The sequence below is a fragment of the Tyto alba genome, unplaced genomic scaffold, assembly GCF_018691265.1.
Source record: "Tyto alba isolate M040663 unplaced genomic scaffold, T.alba_DEE_v4.0 Super-Scaffold_2, whole genome shotgun sequence".
In the NCBI taxonomy this organism is placed as follows: domain Eukaryota; kingdom Metazoa; phylum Chordata; class Aves; order Strigiformes; family Tytonidae; genus Tyto; species Tyto alba.
Genome location: NW_024881282.1, coordinates 4,563,236 through 4,577,222, shown reverse-complemented (window position 1 = coordinate 4,577,222; position 13,987 = coordinate 4,563,236). Strand labels below are relative to the sequence as shown.

The window sequence follows — 13,987 nt, the reverse complement described above, 5'->3', positions numbered from 1 at the left end:
TCACTCAGACCCAACACCACCCAACTCCCCACCTGATCTCTCATCCCCCAGGCTTACCACGACTGACCCCACATCACTCAATACCACGCAACTCCATACCTGATCCCACACCACCCAACCCCACGCCACATCACCCAGGTTTACCATCACCCAACCCCATGTCATTCAGACCCAACACCACCCAACTCCCCACCTGGTCCCACACCACCTAACTCCCCACCTGATCTTATGCCACCCAACCCCACATCACCCAAGTTTACCACCACCCAACCCCACATCACTCAGACCCAACCCCACTAAACTCTCCTCCTGATCCCACATCACGCAGGTTTACCAGCGCGCAACCCCACGTCACTCAGACCCAACACTACCCAACTCCACACCTCGTCCCCCACCACCTAACTCCATATCTGCTCCCACAGCCTCACCACCCTACATCACCCAGGCTTCCCACCACCCAACCCCACATCACTCAGTCCTACCACCACCTAACTCCATACCTGACCCCACATCACCCAGGCTTCCCACCTCCAACCCCACGTCACTCAGACCCAACACCATGCATCTCCCTACCTGCTCGTCCCCCCAGTCCCCACACTGCCCCACGCCCCCTCAGCGCCCCGCCTAGCTCCGCCCCGCGCATGCGCGGCGCCGCCCGAGGCAGACACCCACCCCCCTGTCTACCGCGGGGGCGCAGAGCACGGCGCATGCGCACCCCCCGCGCGGCGGGCGGGGCCGTGCGCTTTAAACGGTGCGGGCGGGCCCGCGCCGCCGTTCCGGCGCATGCGCGGGGGCGCTGCTCAGCGCCCGGGCGTGTCATGGCGGCGGGCGGGCGGAGCTGGTTTCGCGTGCTGGCGCTCGGCGTGTCCTTCCTCAAGTGCCTCCTCATCCCCGCGTAGTAAGGAGCTTCGCTGGGGCGGCTGGGGACGGGGCGGGGGGCACAGGCTGGCCTGGTGCCGCCGTTCCGGAGGGAGTCCTGGGGGCCCCCCCTTTCCTTCGGACGCTTGTGGGGAGCGGGGTGTGCTGCCTCCTCGTCCTCGGCGGCCTGAAGCGGCTTCGCGTCTGTGTTTGGAGGCGCTTGCAGCCCGTCCTGGCTGGCTGTTGTTTGGAAAGGCATTTAAATATTTTTTAACGGCCCTGCAGCGCTTCTCCTAAAAAAAAAAAAAAAAAAGCCTAAGTTACTACTGAAAAAAATCAGGTTTTGGCATTGACAGAAAAGGCCGAGCTATAAATAATCCCTATTCTATAGTCTCTTATATATGTCCTTGCCACAAAGTTCACGCAGCATCCTTGTTACTGTTTGAGTTACTTGATAAAAAGGAAGGCTCTGCTAATGTGCTCTGAGATATTTCTCCCTTAAGTGTGTATATGTGACTCTTAATATAAACCTTCTGTAGTTATTCCACAGACTTTGAAGTACACAGGAATTGGCTTGCCATCACTCACAACTTACCTGTCTCTCAGTGGTACTATGAAGTAAGTACATATTGGGGGGTTTTTAGCTGCCTATAACTTACAGGGATGTTGGGTATGTCAGCCTATGTAAATGCCAGAGGAGAAATGCTTTTATTTGCAGAAAGTATATGTCATGGATACTGAATACTGATGGTTGACAGCTGTAGTGCAATGGTACAAAAACATACCAGTCATGGTTTGTTGGCCCTGTGTAGTATTTAGTTAAAATTTGAGAATTTTTTTGAGAAGCTGCTAGGACATGTGAAGGCAAAATGGAAAAGACAATTAAGGCACATGGGTCATTAGAAGTTGAAGCACATGGGTTGTTAGAAAGGCAGCATAACACTAGAGCAAGTTTCATGGTAGTCTTAAATTGATGCTCTAATGGTACACAGTTATCACAATGAAGAATTAATCATTTAAATGGGTATATATCTTATTAAATCAATCACTGTATTAAAGTTTTGAGCCTCTGCTGGTATGCTACCAGCATGCATCGATTTTAATCCAAGTGAATCACTTTTAAGTTGAATAGAGATTAAAACCCAATTGTGTAGGCTGAGTCTATATCACAATGTCTCCTTGAGTTCTGGGGTAAATGTCATAGACTCTAGTACTCCTCCACATAAGAATCTGGGAACTCTGTATCCAGGAGTAAATGACTGTTGCAGCTCAGAACTTTATGACAGGCTCATCCAATACAGTAAAACAAATTCCTGCAGATCCCAGTAAGATCCCAGTTGCCAAAGCGTAGGATGCATTTTGGCAGCATAACATAAGCATTTGGGAACATTCACACTGACAAATATACTCTGTCCTAACCTGCTTTGTTCCTTCTTCCTCTCCTGTTTCCACAGCTAAAGAGTTAATCATTGGTCAGGGCATAATAACAATCTTTATGCAAAAAGATCAAATAATACTATTTGATCTTGCTATAGTCTTAAAAGAATTAAGACTTGTTGACTAATGAGTAAAAGTAATTTTGAGACTGTAACAAGGCTGATTGTGCTGGTGATTCCTCTAATGTAGACCAATATTCACTGCCAGCTATTTTTAGATTTTTGTTTAATATTGGCCCTATTACTGTAAGTTGATTTATAAAGAACAGACACCTGTTTACTGGTTAGGTACAGATACACAAAGTGCTGTTTAATCTTTTTCTACTAATCAAGAGATGTCCTGTCCCTCTACCAGTACTACAGAACATCTCAAATCATGGTCAGCACCATACAGCTGGCTATTCTGTTGTGAAGGAGATTCTGTTAAATAGAGGCTCCTGAGATAAAATACATCAGCTGATTTGCTGTGAGGATCTGTACTTGAAGGACTGTAAACAGCATGTATTGTGTTAAACTATTTAATCTTGTCTTTAGGCAACTTCAGAATGGACCCTGGATTATCCACCATTTTTTGCTTGGTTTGAATACGCACTTTCGCACGTTGCCAAGTACTTTGACCCCAAGATGTTGGTTATAGAAAATCTAAATTACACCAGTCAAGCGACCATCCTCTTCCAAAGATTTTCTGTCATCTTTACAGATATCCTTTACATATATGCTGTTCGTGAGTAAGTCTTAATGTTCTAATTTTAGGGACAGTGGGTAGTCTTTAATCTATTACATTTTTGTAGACTAACAAAAAATGTTTATATGTAGAAATAAGCTTGTAAATGTATGGGAATATCAAAAGTTGCTTTAACACACTGCTAAAGACAAGACAGCTTTTTGTTGTTGGGGATGCTCTTGCAGTGTATGTGATCAGATTTGTACACATTCAAATATTTCAAATTGCTGTTTCACATGTTACAGGTGTTTTGGTTTTGTTGCTCGGTTCATTTTGTAAGAATTGCAGGGCAGCTTGGATGCACCCAACTGTTTTTTCCTGTTACTACTTCTGTTACTCTCCTAATTTAGAGTAGAAGCATAAAGGAAACTTGTGACAAAATGCCAGTATCACCAAATATGCTAAGTCACTCCATTGTTTTTGGTATTCCTGATAAGCTGATTATTCCAAGTCTAATTTAATGATATTAAGATTGTGCTTTCAATATGCCCTGACTTTGTGAAGAAGTCTTTAACTTACACCTAAAGAGTAGAGAGGGAGAAATGTTTTGGGGAATATGTTGCCTACCTTAACAATTTGGCTGTAACAGTCTTCCCTCATTTTATTCTGTCTGCTCAAGATCTAGGTAGAAAGTTCTCTGTTGCATTGGAGCACTACCTAAACTCCTGTTTACATTCTTTATTTGAAATGGGCTAGCTTTGAATTGTGACTTTTTCCTTTTCATTGTTTTGACTCAGATGCATGAATGAGCTGGCTTTCTTAAAATGGCTCTACTATTAGCAATTCAGCACAAATCATCCACAACTTTTTAATCTGATCTAACCTTACCATAAAAAATATGGACCATGTGGCTTCACACTGAGAAGTAATAAGATATTTTTTAACCAACAGAAGTAGCTCATAATATTGGAGGGGGGAGCCAGGAAGACGTTAATGTCCAACTGAGGACCTTAAATACAGCTTTGTACATTGTCTCCAGGTGCAGCAATATATTCTTTATTCAAAAGAAGTTAATAGCAAACAGGTTAGGACAACTATCTGGTTATTATTGAATGTGAGACTTAAACTTGAGACTAAGTTACTTAAACTTTAGCATGTGGAACCCACTACAGCTATTGAAACTTGAAATCCTTTTTTTACTAAACTTTATTCATGACACTGTCTTCTTTTTGATGAATATAGCAAGAATTACATTGTTGCCTTCCATCCTAATAAAATAGTTTTCTTCATGTTAAGTGTGCGTCTCAACCCTTAAAAGCAATGATGTTTTTGTTGTCTCTTTCAATTAAGACTTCTGTTTCTTCTGCTCTTGTTCAGGTGCTGTAGATGTGTAAATGGGAAACGAGCTGCAAAGGATATCCTGGAAAAACCAACATTTATTCTTGCTGTTCTGCTCTTGTGGAATTTTGGGTTGTTAATTGTGGACCGTATCCTTCCAAGCTGTTGTGGGTTGTTTGTGTAGTTTGTTTTTTTTTTTTTTTTTTAAAAACAACAGTTACAGCGTGTGGCACAAACACATGAATATTACTATCACAACAAGTAACACTACTGTTTGTGTTTCTGGGGTTAGTTGAATAACTTCATATTTTCATTAGAATTTTTATGGAAATTGTTCGGTTTTTGGTCTGATTTCCTAGAACTGCAAGAGGACCAGTCTGGCAGCAACATGCCTGTTCCTGCTGGCTGCTCCTCTTCAGCCTGTGTACAGGAGTATTAGCAGAGAGCATCTTATTTTTTTGCACGTGATTCTAGTTTTGTCCCATGGAAAGAAAATCTCTACAAGTGCTTTATGTTCAGGCTGTATTGCGTTGGCTAATGCTAGATGAGAATTAGCAAGAGTTTTTCTTTACAGTGGCCATAAAAACACCTCTGGAAAGTTGTATTATTGTGAGTCAGTCTTGACATAATGTGCATTGATCTAGCTGGGGAGGGAATAGAGGGAGGAAAACAACAGTAATTCTTGTACAGCAAGAACTAGTTTTGTCTGCCCCAGTCCTTGCTGAAGTTGTGTGCTTACAGGTGATAAGTGAGGGCTGCTGTCTCCATCCATTAACCAGTGCAAGGCAGAAACTAATATTTAAAAAGTGAAGAATTAACCTTTTGTTCGTTTCAGTTTGTCACATAAGTTGCATGATACATGTGTGATCAGGTTGTTATGCTTCATTTCACCAAGATAACGTACTACCATCAGTAGATTTTGTGTCTGTGCTTATAGGTATGGTTATGTAATGACTTCACATCTACGTGGAATGAATTTAATGTTACTTCCGTAATTTAATTTCCATTTTAATTTGAACTTAAGTTTGCATCTTTCCCAGAAGACTGATAGTAGTAAAGAAAACTTGCTTTATTCCTTTCTTGACTCAAGTTCAGATATCCACTTTCAGTACAATGGCTTTCTATTTGGGCTGATGCTTCTTTCTGTTGCTCGACTGTGTCAGGTAAACCTGAGTGGCTCTTTGCTGTTTGTCACCATATGTATTTTAGGTGCATTAATTACTTTCATTTTGCTGCTCATATTGAAGATGTTGGGAGCAGCTCAAAGTTGAGGGGTGCTAAAATGGATGTCTAATTATTTGTTGAGTTTGGGGGGGGAAGAGGGTAACTTGAAACCTGCCATAATTGCTTGCTGATGCTGCAGCATTGCAGTTCCCTGTGAGAATGCTAAATTGCATTATACCTCAGCAACGTGGCATGGTTTACTGCCATCTTATCTTCTTCTAAGTCATCAGTCCTTAGAAAACATACCTCTGAAGCTGCAGGGAGGTGAGGCCTACCCCAGTTTTCCCTGCATTGTGTGACAGTATAGTTTTCTCCATACCTGTTGTACATAACACTACTGAGTTTGTAATTTGAAGTAAATACTCTTTTTTTATGCCTATGATAAATGTCCTGTCACTTTGGGAGTAAAATGGAGGACCATTAAAAGTTAGTACAAAGGGAGAACAAGTAGAAAAGCTTGGGTTTTGTGTTGTTTTTCTTTCAGAAAAGATATTTGGAGGGTGCTCTTCTTTTTGCTATTCTTCTGCATTTCAAACACATCTACATATACGTGGCCCCAGCATATGGCATTTATTTATTACGATCCTATTGCTTTACTGCAAATAATGCAGGTAAGATGGGTTTTTCCTTGCTCACTTTTGGGGGGTTGTGTTAATTAGTGGGGTTTGGGGAAGACTGGAGATGTGCAGATACTATTGAAATGAAATGGCTGTGGGTCAAAAAAATTCTGCTTGAGTGACAAAGTTGGCAAGGTCTTTGAAATTTATTTATGTAAAATTTGTGTTTCTAGGGAGTTCTTTGAGAAAAAACATGAACAAACTGCAGATGGTAGTTTGAAGCTCTAATAATTGTTCTGGATATTAATCAATTAGATAGTATCGGAAGCTATTTCAAAGTCCTTCTCTGAGTTTCTCTCCACTTCTTAGCACTGAAAAACATGTTTGATATTCCTGACATTAACAGAGAAGGCCCCTCTTGAAAGAGAAAATACGGAAAGTTTGTATAATGGAGGAGCTGCCGTGTGGAAAAAGTAAATGCAGACTAACTGTTGAAGGAAGCAACTGAATCTATTGACATAAAAGGCTGTGTGTTTCTTTTAGATAGGTGCTAGCAGTTCACTAGTGTGGAATGATTTGTCTCCCATTATGCTTTCAACAGTAACTGTTTTCATAATTTTTCTTGTAGATGGATCCCTGAAGTGGAGAAGTTTCAGCTTGCTTCATGTAGCTCTTCTGGGATTGATTGTCTGCCTTGTTTCTGCTCTTTCCTTGGGTCCCTTCATAGTGTTGGTAATAACCTCTTTTTCACTTGTCATTCCCCTGAACTGTCAGAAAATTGTGTTATAAAAATATAAACCATGTCCAATCAAAAGAGGCCATTTCTTTCTTCTTTTTTGTTTTCTGTAGGGCCAGCTGCCTCAAGTCATTTCACGGCTTTTTCCTTTCAAGCGAGGCCTCTGCCATGCTTACTGGGCCCCTAACTTCTGGGCTTTGTACAGTGCCATGGATAAAGCACTAACAATTTTTGGTACAGTATGCTAATCTTACTATATGGTGCCTAAATGCAGATAGAGCTCTCTGGATTTTAGTCTTCCTAATTTGAAATGCGGGTAACAAATTACATTTTCAGATTGCCTTAAATCATCCGATTGCTGCATAATCCAGTACCTAAGTTTCCAGCAGTAGGTCAGAAATCAATCATTCCTCCCTGCTGACTTTGAAAAAGAAAAGACTTGGCCATGTAATTCATTCAGCTACTTCATTTTCTTCATTAATGTTTATCAGTTTTTTCTTTTTTATGCTTTCTTTTTAGGTTTAAAGTGCAATTTTCTTGATCCCACCAAAATTCCTAAAGCCTCCATGACAGGAGGGCTGGTTCAAGAATTTCAGCATACTGTCCTCCCTTCTGTGACTCCACTGGGAACATTAATCTGTACTTTCATATCTATATTGGTAAGAACAAATAGTATTTTTTGGAAACCTGATGAGTTTTTCCCCCTATAGATTTTGATTAGCATGCGCTTCACATGAATTTTAATTCCAGGACAACAAATAAGTTTTCTTTAAAAATAATAAAAGCAATTGTTAGGATAAATGTAGAATTAATATCTTTATTGATGCACAATATTACTTTCTTCAAGTATGGCTATAATTATGGCCTGTGCCAGCGCTAGAACAGTTTAAGATATTTAAAAGCAGTTTTGGTTCAAGACTACTCTCCATGCAGAGCTCATAGTAACCTTTTGTGATAAAAGTTAGTTGAACTAGGATGTGAGTAGAGATAGTGCTGGAACTGTTTGGGCAGCTTATGGTCTTCCTAATGGCATAAGCTACAGGTAAGTGTAGTGTTCATGTGACAGGCAAAGAATTGAAAGTTCAGTAAATAATTACATAGATACAGTGTCTTTTTAGCTGTAATGACCAGCTAGCCTTTAACTGGGAATATTTGTTTCAACACTTTTATGTAGCAGCATCGATAAAATGAGTTTAGTGGCATAGATTCAAAGACAGTTCATATGACACAAATAACAGCGAGTTGGCTGTACTCTTTCAGTCTTTTTCCCTCCTGTTAGACCGATGAAATCCTTAAAGTGCTACTCGTACATCCAGATAGATATGGTTCACTTGGTGTTATATAATGCTCGTGCCACACAGGCACAACCTGGGTGCAGTGGTGTTTATTAACATTGAAAAAAATCTCATTGGACAATGGCTTGTGTTCAGGATTGCCAAACTTTTCACTGAAGTCCTGTTTTTGCCTGTTGTTTCTAGCCCTCTGTTTTCTGTCTTTGGTTTAAACCTCAAGGGCCCAGAGGCTTTCTACAGTGCCTTGTTCTTTGTGCGTTGAGCTCTTTCATGTTTGGCTGGCACGTTCATGAAAAAGCAATACTCCTTGCTATTCTGCCTTTAAGGTAAGTGACTTTTGTACATAGTAGTTGGCCAAACAACCTGCAGCCACTTGTTGAAGAAACCTCAAAGAGGATCGCCTTGTTTTCAGTATATTTCAGAAAATTAACATGTTTATACAATGCCTTAAGCTGTAAAGTTTTAGTGCACTTCAAGTAAATTAATTTCAGCCATAGTTAAATATAGCTGCCTTAGCAATAGAATGTGCTGATGCTAGTATAGCATATGTAGGAAACTGGTGTAGTGTTAAACAGCATCTCTTATGACATGCTAACACTGGCTTATACTTTACAATAGTTTGCATTGACAGAAGCTATAAGTAGAGCTTTATTGGTAGTAGCTGATTCCTGTATCAGTTCTGTGGGGCACAGCAAAGCTTTGTACTAACCCAGATGATGGGAAGAACAGAAACATATGGTGTTGGGATGATTAAGTGATCAGTTTAGGAGCCTGACACACAGGTCTGTGTATTACATACACTCTTTTGTGTCTCTTTGAATGCTGAATTGTATTAAGATGCATAGTATACAGGAAATCTGTGTTTTGATTCAGATGCTCAATTGCTGTTAGAATAAAGCAAAAAAAAAAAAGCACAACCCAAAACCCCCAAATAAACCATGATTATGAAACAGTAGGGTTCAGTTTTAGGCTACATGTGGCCTCACAGCTCTTAAAAGAATCCATTTAGCTTCCCCTTTAAGCTTCTTTTTCTTAGTGACAGCTTGGGAGCAGGCTGGGTAAAACATTTCACTCAGGTGACATGGTGGATGAAAGCAGGCTGCTTCCTTAGTCTTCTGTTTTCCCCACTGTTATTTCTGCATTTGTGCAGTGCATTCATTGAACCCAAAAAGTCCAAGACCTATTTGTGGTATGTCTTGTGGCTTTGCCTTTTAAAGAGAAAAATTAATTTGGATTGGCTGGCTTGAGATGTTTGATACTGCTGTTATATTCAAGCTTGGCAAGCATTTATACTTGATTTAGTTCTTTTTCTCTCAGAATAGTTTAGAGATCTAAAAGATCTAAAGTTTAGAGATCTGGCAGGAACAAATGTAAAAATATTGTAATCTTTTAGCTACTAGGCAGCTCAAGCCTTGATGAAGGCTGTGGTTCATATTTAAAGCACTAGGTAGGTTGTTCAGGAGCCAACTGAGGAAAGAGACCTTCTGCACTGTGTTGAATAAGAACAGTATGCAGTTTCTACCAGAAGGACTTAATGCCTGTTTAGAGTAGAAGTGAGGCTATAGTTCATAAACTTCCTGACCAGTATTGCTATGATCTGTGTTTTCCTTAGATCTGAGGTTTAGTGATGCTTAAATTTTTGCGGTGGGAACTGTGGGAGGGAGGGAATTAACACTGGAAAAACAAAAGGAAGGAGGAACAGTGGGGATGACAGTGTTGGCAGCCAATTGGCAAAGGAAAAAGACCATTTGTGGAAAACTTTGGGTCTTTCTGATATGTGTTCAGTGGGTATGTGATTTTTCTGGGGGGGGTATTTCCTGGCTGATTTTTTTTCTCCTGCGTTTTTATCTCTGAGGCCACATGGTTTGGAAGCAGGAGACTTCATCACAGGTCCAGTGTTTGGAGGGACTGGGATTTTATGGAACTATTTGATGTGTTCTTCACTCTCTTCTGAATTGTTTAGTGTCTTGCTGAAATTTTCTTCACTGAAAGACAAAAGTGTAACAAATTCTTGTAATTTTTAGCTTGTTGTCTGTTCAGAGAGCAAAGGATGCTGGCATCTACTTGATTCTGACAACCACGGGGCATTTCTCGCTTTTTCCATTGTTGTTCACGCCACCAGGTAAAGTGTATTCCTTCTTTCTGTGCTTTCATCTTACTGCTTTGGGTTTTTTTCCAGAGCTGACATTCAGGTAATGGTTTTGGATAATTTTATGTAATAAGTTGGAAGTTGCAGGGGGATGTATGTCAGCCTGCTTCCACAAATACAAACCCTCCAACAAGTGAAGAGAAGCATTGGTTCAACAAGCTGTGAAAGAGCCACAGGCTTTAAGTTGAAATAGAGATGGAAAATTGTCATAGTCAGTATTTGTTGTCCCCCATTCTGCCGCAGTCCTAGAAACTTCCCTGTTTAACATAACCACATGAAGCAAAAGTGAAAAAGACCATTTGAAACCACAAGCCTGGTAGGCAGTTTTCCTGCTGACTTTTCCAGCTGATTGCTACTTCATGCTATCAGTAATGTGCTTAAACTAAAAAATCATGCAGCAGCATCAGTTAAATCAGTACGTATAGAGACAGATAGGGAAGCTGTTTCTTCCTTTCTCCCCTTTCAATTAATCAATAGTCTGTTTGCTTCACTTAAACCCTAGGCCTTCATAGCTACGACACAACTATAACACTGTATTGATTGTCATCCTTCTGGGAGAGTTCAAATCCAGCCACTTACACTCCTTTGGTTTGACGTTGCTGTTTATTTGCAACAGTGAAGCTGCTGCCTTGAGAAATGAGAAACTTCCTCTGCCTTCTCTATTACTTAATTTTTATCTACCATGTAACCTAGAACTAGATAGCATTGACTTGGCTGTCACATTTATGTTTTAAGCTTCCCGGCCCGGTAATTTCTGGTTTAGTTTTTAATAGGAAAATCTTATTTGCAGTGCTATTGTATTGTAATTATAATTGAGTTCAGTATGTTTATAGATAATTGAAGTGTATTGCAAATGCTTGGCGTTTGCTTTAGTAAATATCTGTGCTTATTTTTAGTTGTCCTAAGCTGTAAAACATTTAATTCTGTTTGGAGAAAATAGTTAAGGTGGACAATGCAAATATGACTAGTAGGATTTAAAGATACGGCAATTCATATGGCAAGACATTTTTCTAATTAATTTTAAAAGTGTGTTATGTTCCTTATATTTCAGAACTTCCAATTAAAATACTGCTTATGCTGCTGTTTACAGTATATAGCTTCTCATCGTTGAAATCTCTATTCAGGTAATTAAAGAAACTTGTTCTCTATGCCAAGAACAAAACCATTTCTTCTCTCACTGGGAACAGTGTCATAAGGGACAAACAGCACAGAAAAGTGATGCTGAAGTATCAAATTGAAGTGTTACCAGTTAAAAGAAGCTGCTGCCTCTGCTCTGTTCTCAGGAGGCAAGACTTAACTCAGGATTATTATAGCATATCATTGTTGAGTTGTGACAACTACCCAGTTCGTCCCAGTAGGCTGCAAATCCCTGCCTGCTTGATGAGCTGTTAAAGCACAGAGTTATAATGCTGTAGCCTGTGAGGATTTAATTCAGCATTGGAGCACTTATTACAGCAAGTTATCTAGATATTTTTTTTATCTGTGCTAACACTTAAGTATTATTGCGGGTTTTTTGCAGTGGTACTTAGTACTTTCATGTGTGGAAGGGACAGCTTATAAATAGTATACGTTTGCAAGCTGTAATTTTTCAACAAATCCCCTGCAAACACTTGGTTGCCAGAACATATAATTACCCAAGTCACCCTGTGTATTTTTACAGGCTGTTTATCTCTTACCCACTTGACAAAAGGTAGTGCTTCTACCTTATAACCCCTGTAGTCTCCACTTTCCTATTTCCCAGACTTTACAACTTGGTTTTGCCATGAATGAAGGATATCAGAAATGCTGTAAACCTGTGTTTGGTACTTCAGTCACTTGCTTTTTGTAGGTGATCCTCTTTCAACCAGGCTGCTTTTTACCCACTCCAGAATTCAATCATTCTGTCTCAACAGCTCTAAAAACTTCGGCAGGAGCTTAGTTTCTGTCTAGAGATGGAGCTTTTTCAAGTTTCCTGTTCCTAACTTTCCAAAAACCCCAACTTCCTTCCAGAACATTAATTCCTCTGTAAACTACCTGCAGTCAAAACCCTACCACCAATGTCCTTTGCAAGAGAGATTGGCTCATAGTACATCCTACGGACAGCTTGGGGGAAGGGAGCAGAGGTTAAGATGAATCTGACATTTCCAGTCTTTTGGCATAGCACAGCTTCAGTGAACAAGTGTGTGTATGACGGTCTCTGTTCAGTTGTTCACTGAAATTGTGAGGTGAAGCAGAGCTGCTGGTGAGATTTCTACTTAGCTTCCAAAGCATTTTAGAACTTGGTGAAAAAGCCACATGATAAGGAAATGAGCTGTACTCTTTATTATCACACTTTTTTTTCCTACTGGAACTCTTTAAATTCTTATTTAAAGCCTTATAGTGAACTAATGGGGGGGGATATTCTTTGAACTGGTCACCAGTGATAGCTGAAAACCAGAATAGTTACTTTTTAGTTAACATCATGTATTTTAACATTATCTTTTTTTAATTCCTCTGACAGGAGGGAGAGGCCTCTCCTTAACTGGCTTGAAACAATCTACCTCATCCAACTAGTGCCTTTGGAAATCTTCTGTGAAATTATATTTCCTCTGACCCCCTGGAAATGGCACTTTCCTTTTGTTCCTCTGTTGCTGACCTCTGTATACAGTGCTCTGGGTGTCACGTACGCTTGGCTGAAACTCTATATCTCTGTTTTGACTGAGAGAATTTCTGTTAGACAAAAGGCTGAGTAAAGTCACAGTGTTGGGACCAGTCCCTGGTTATCCCTTTGAGGGGATTATCTGGCAGGGTGAGGGCTTGTCACAAGGACATACAACTCATGGTGAGACACGGTGTATGTGTACCATCGCCATGAGGGGAGGGTTTTCTTCCAACACTTCTATACTGCCCAACGAGGATACCTCTGATCAGAAGCGCTTGTCACAATAACATGGTGCATGGTGAGATGCTGCTTGCCGTGGATAAACTGTGAAGCTTAATGAGGTCCAGACTTCTGTCCTGAGGAAAACCTGCCCAGCTTTCCCATTACTGTTTGTGTTTGAATAAAAAAATCACTGTGGCAAATTACAAGGGATCATTGTTGTGTAAGAGAACATTATAACTGCATTCTGTAGAATATGTAAATTAAAAATTTGTTATTTTTTGTTTGAGCCTTCTTGTGGTGTGTTTTTATTTTATGCCTAAGCCCTGTTTTTGAGGGACACCTGAAGAAGTAAGGATGTAGTGTCTAGCTGGAAACTTGTTCTGAGGGGTTTTGTCAAACTCCTGAATGCCCCTATCTCAAGCTTTAAATTAGTTGCTTAACATGTTCATGTCCCTTTAATCTCCTTGTTTCATAGATTATGTGCAAAGAGGTTTTTGCATTCTTGTAATACTTATTTTTGTAGATCAGATTACCAAATTGAGGCATACTTCTGAAATGAAGTTTTTAACACCATTAAATGTATTGGATAATCTGTCTGGATAATTGTATTTATTTGCAATTTGTGTAAAATTCTGCAACTTTGACAAAAAAGCAAGTGCCCACAGTTCCTCTAGTAAATTGAAGAGGAGATATAGAATATTCTGCCTCTGCAGAATCACCTACTCTTAAAGCCAAGTTACCTACAGCCTGATGCAGTTCATCATTGTACTTTCTCTAAACCCTATGTAACCTTCCCCAAAAGTTTTTGCTCTAGAAGTTGGGGCCTGGTTTGGAGCCCAGTATTGACATTAAACTGGGAGAGGAGTAGGGAGGAAATATATTATTTTTTTT

The 13,987-nt window shown here is 40.1% G+C and overlaps 1 protein-coding gene across 2 annotated transcripts; it reads left to right on the top strand.

Annotated features, from left to right (window-relative positions):
• The first annotated feature begins 792 nt into the window (after positions 1-792).
• On the top strand, positions 793-13,382 carry ALG8 (ALG8 alpha-1,3-glucosyltransferase). Of its 2 annotated transcripts, XM_042793170.1 has the most exons (14): positions 793-898; positions 1,398-1,476; positions 2,829-3,018; positions 3,910-4,042; positions 4,336-4,445; positions 5,392-5,459; positions 6,005-6,131; positions 6,706-6,809; positions 6,927-7,047; positions 7,333-7,472; positions 8,292-8,431; positions 10,130-10,227; positions 11,306-11,378; positions 12,734-13,382. In XM_042793170.1, the coding sequence occupies exons 1-14, from the start codon at positions 819-821 to the stop codon at positions 12,963-12,965; spliced, it is 1,695 nt and encodes a 564-aa protein (XP_042649104.1). In that variant the 5' UTR covers positions 793-818; the 3' UTR covers positions 12,966-13,382. The 2 variants fall into 2 exon arrangements, with proteins under 2 accessions (XP_042649104.1, XP_042649105.1); XM_042793171.1 differs by lacking the exon at positions 3,910-4,042 and having other exon boundaries at positions 794-898; positions 2,829-3,022.
• The last annotated feature ends 605 nt before the right edge of the window (positions 13,383-13,987 follow it).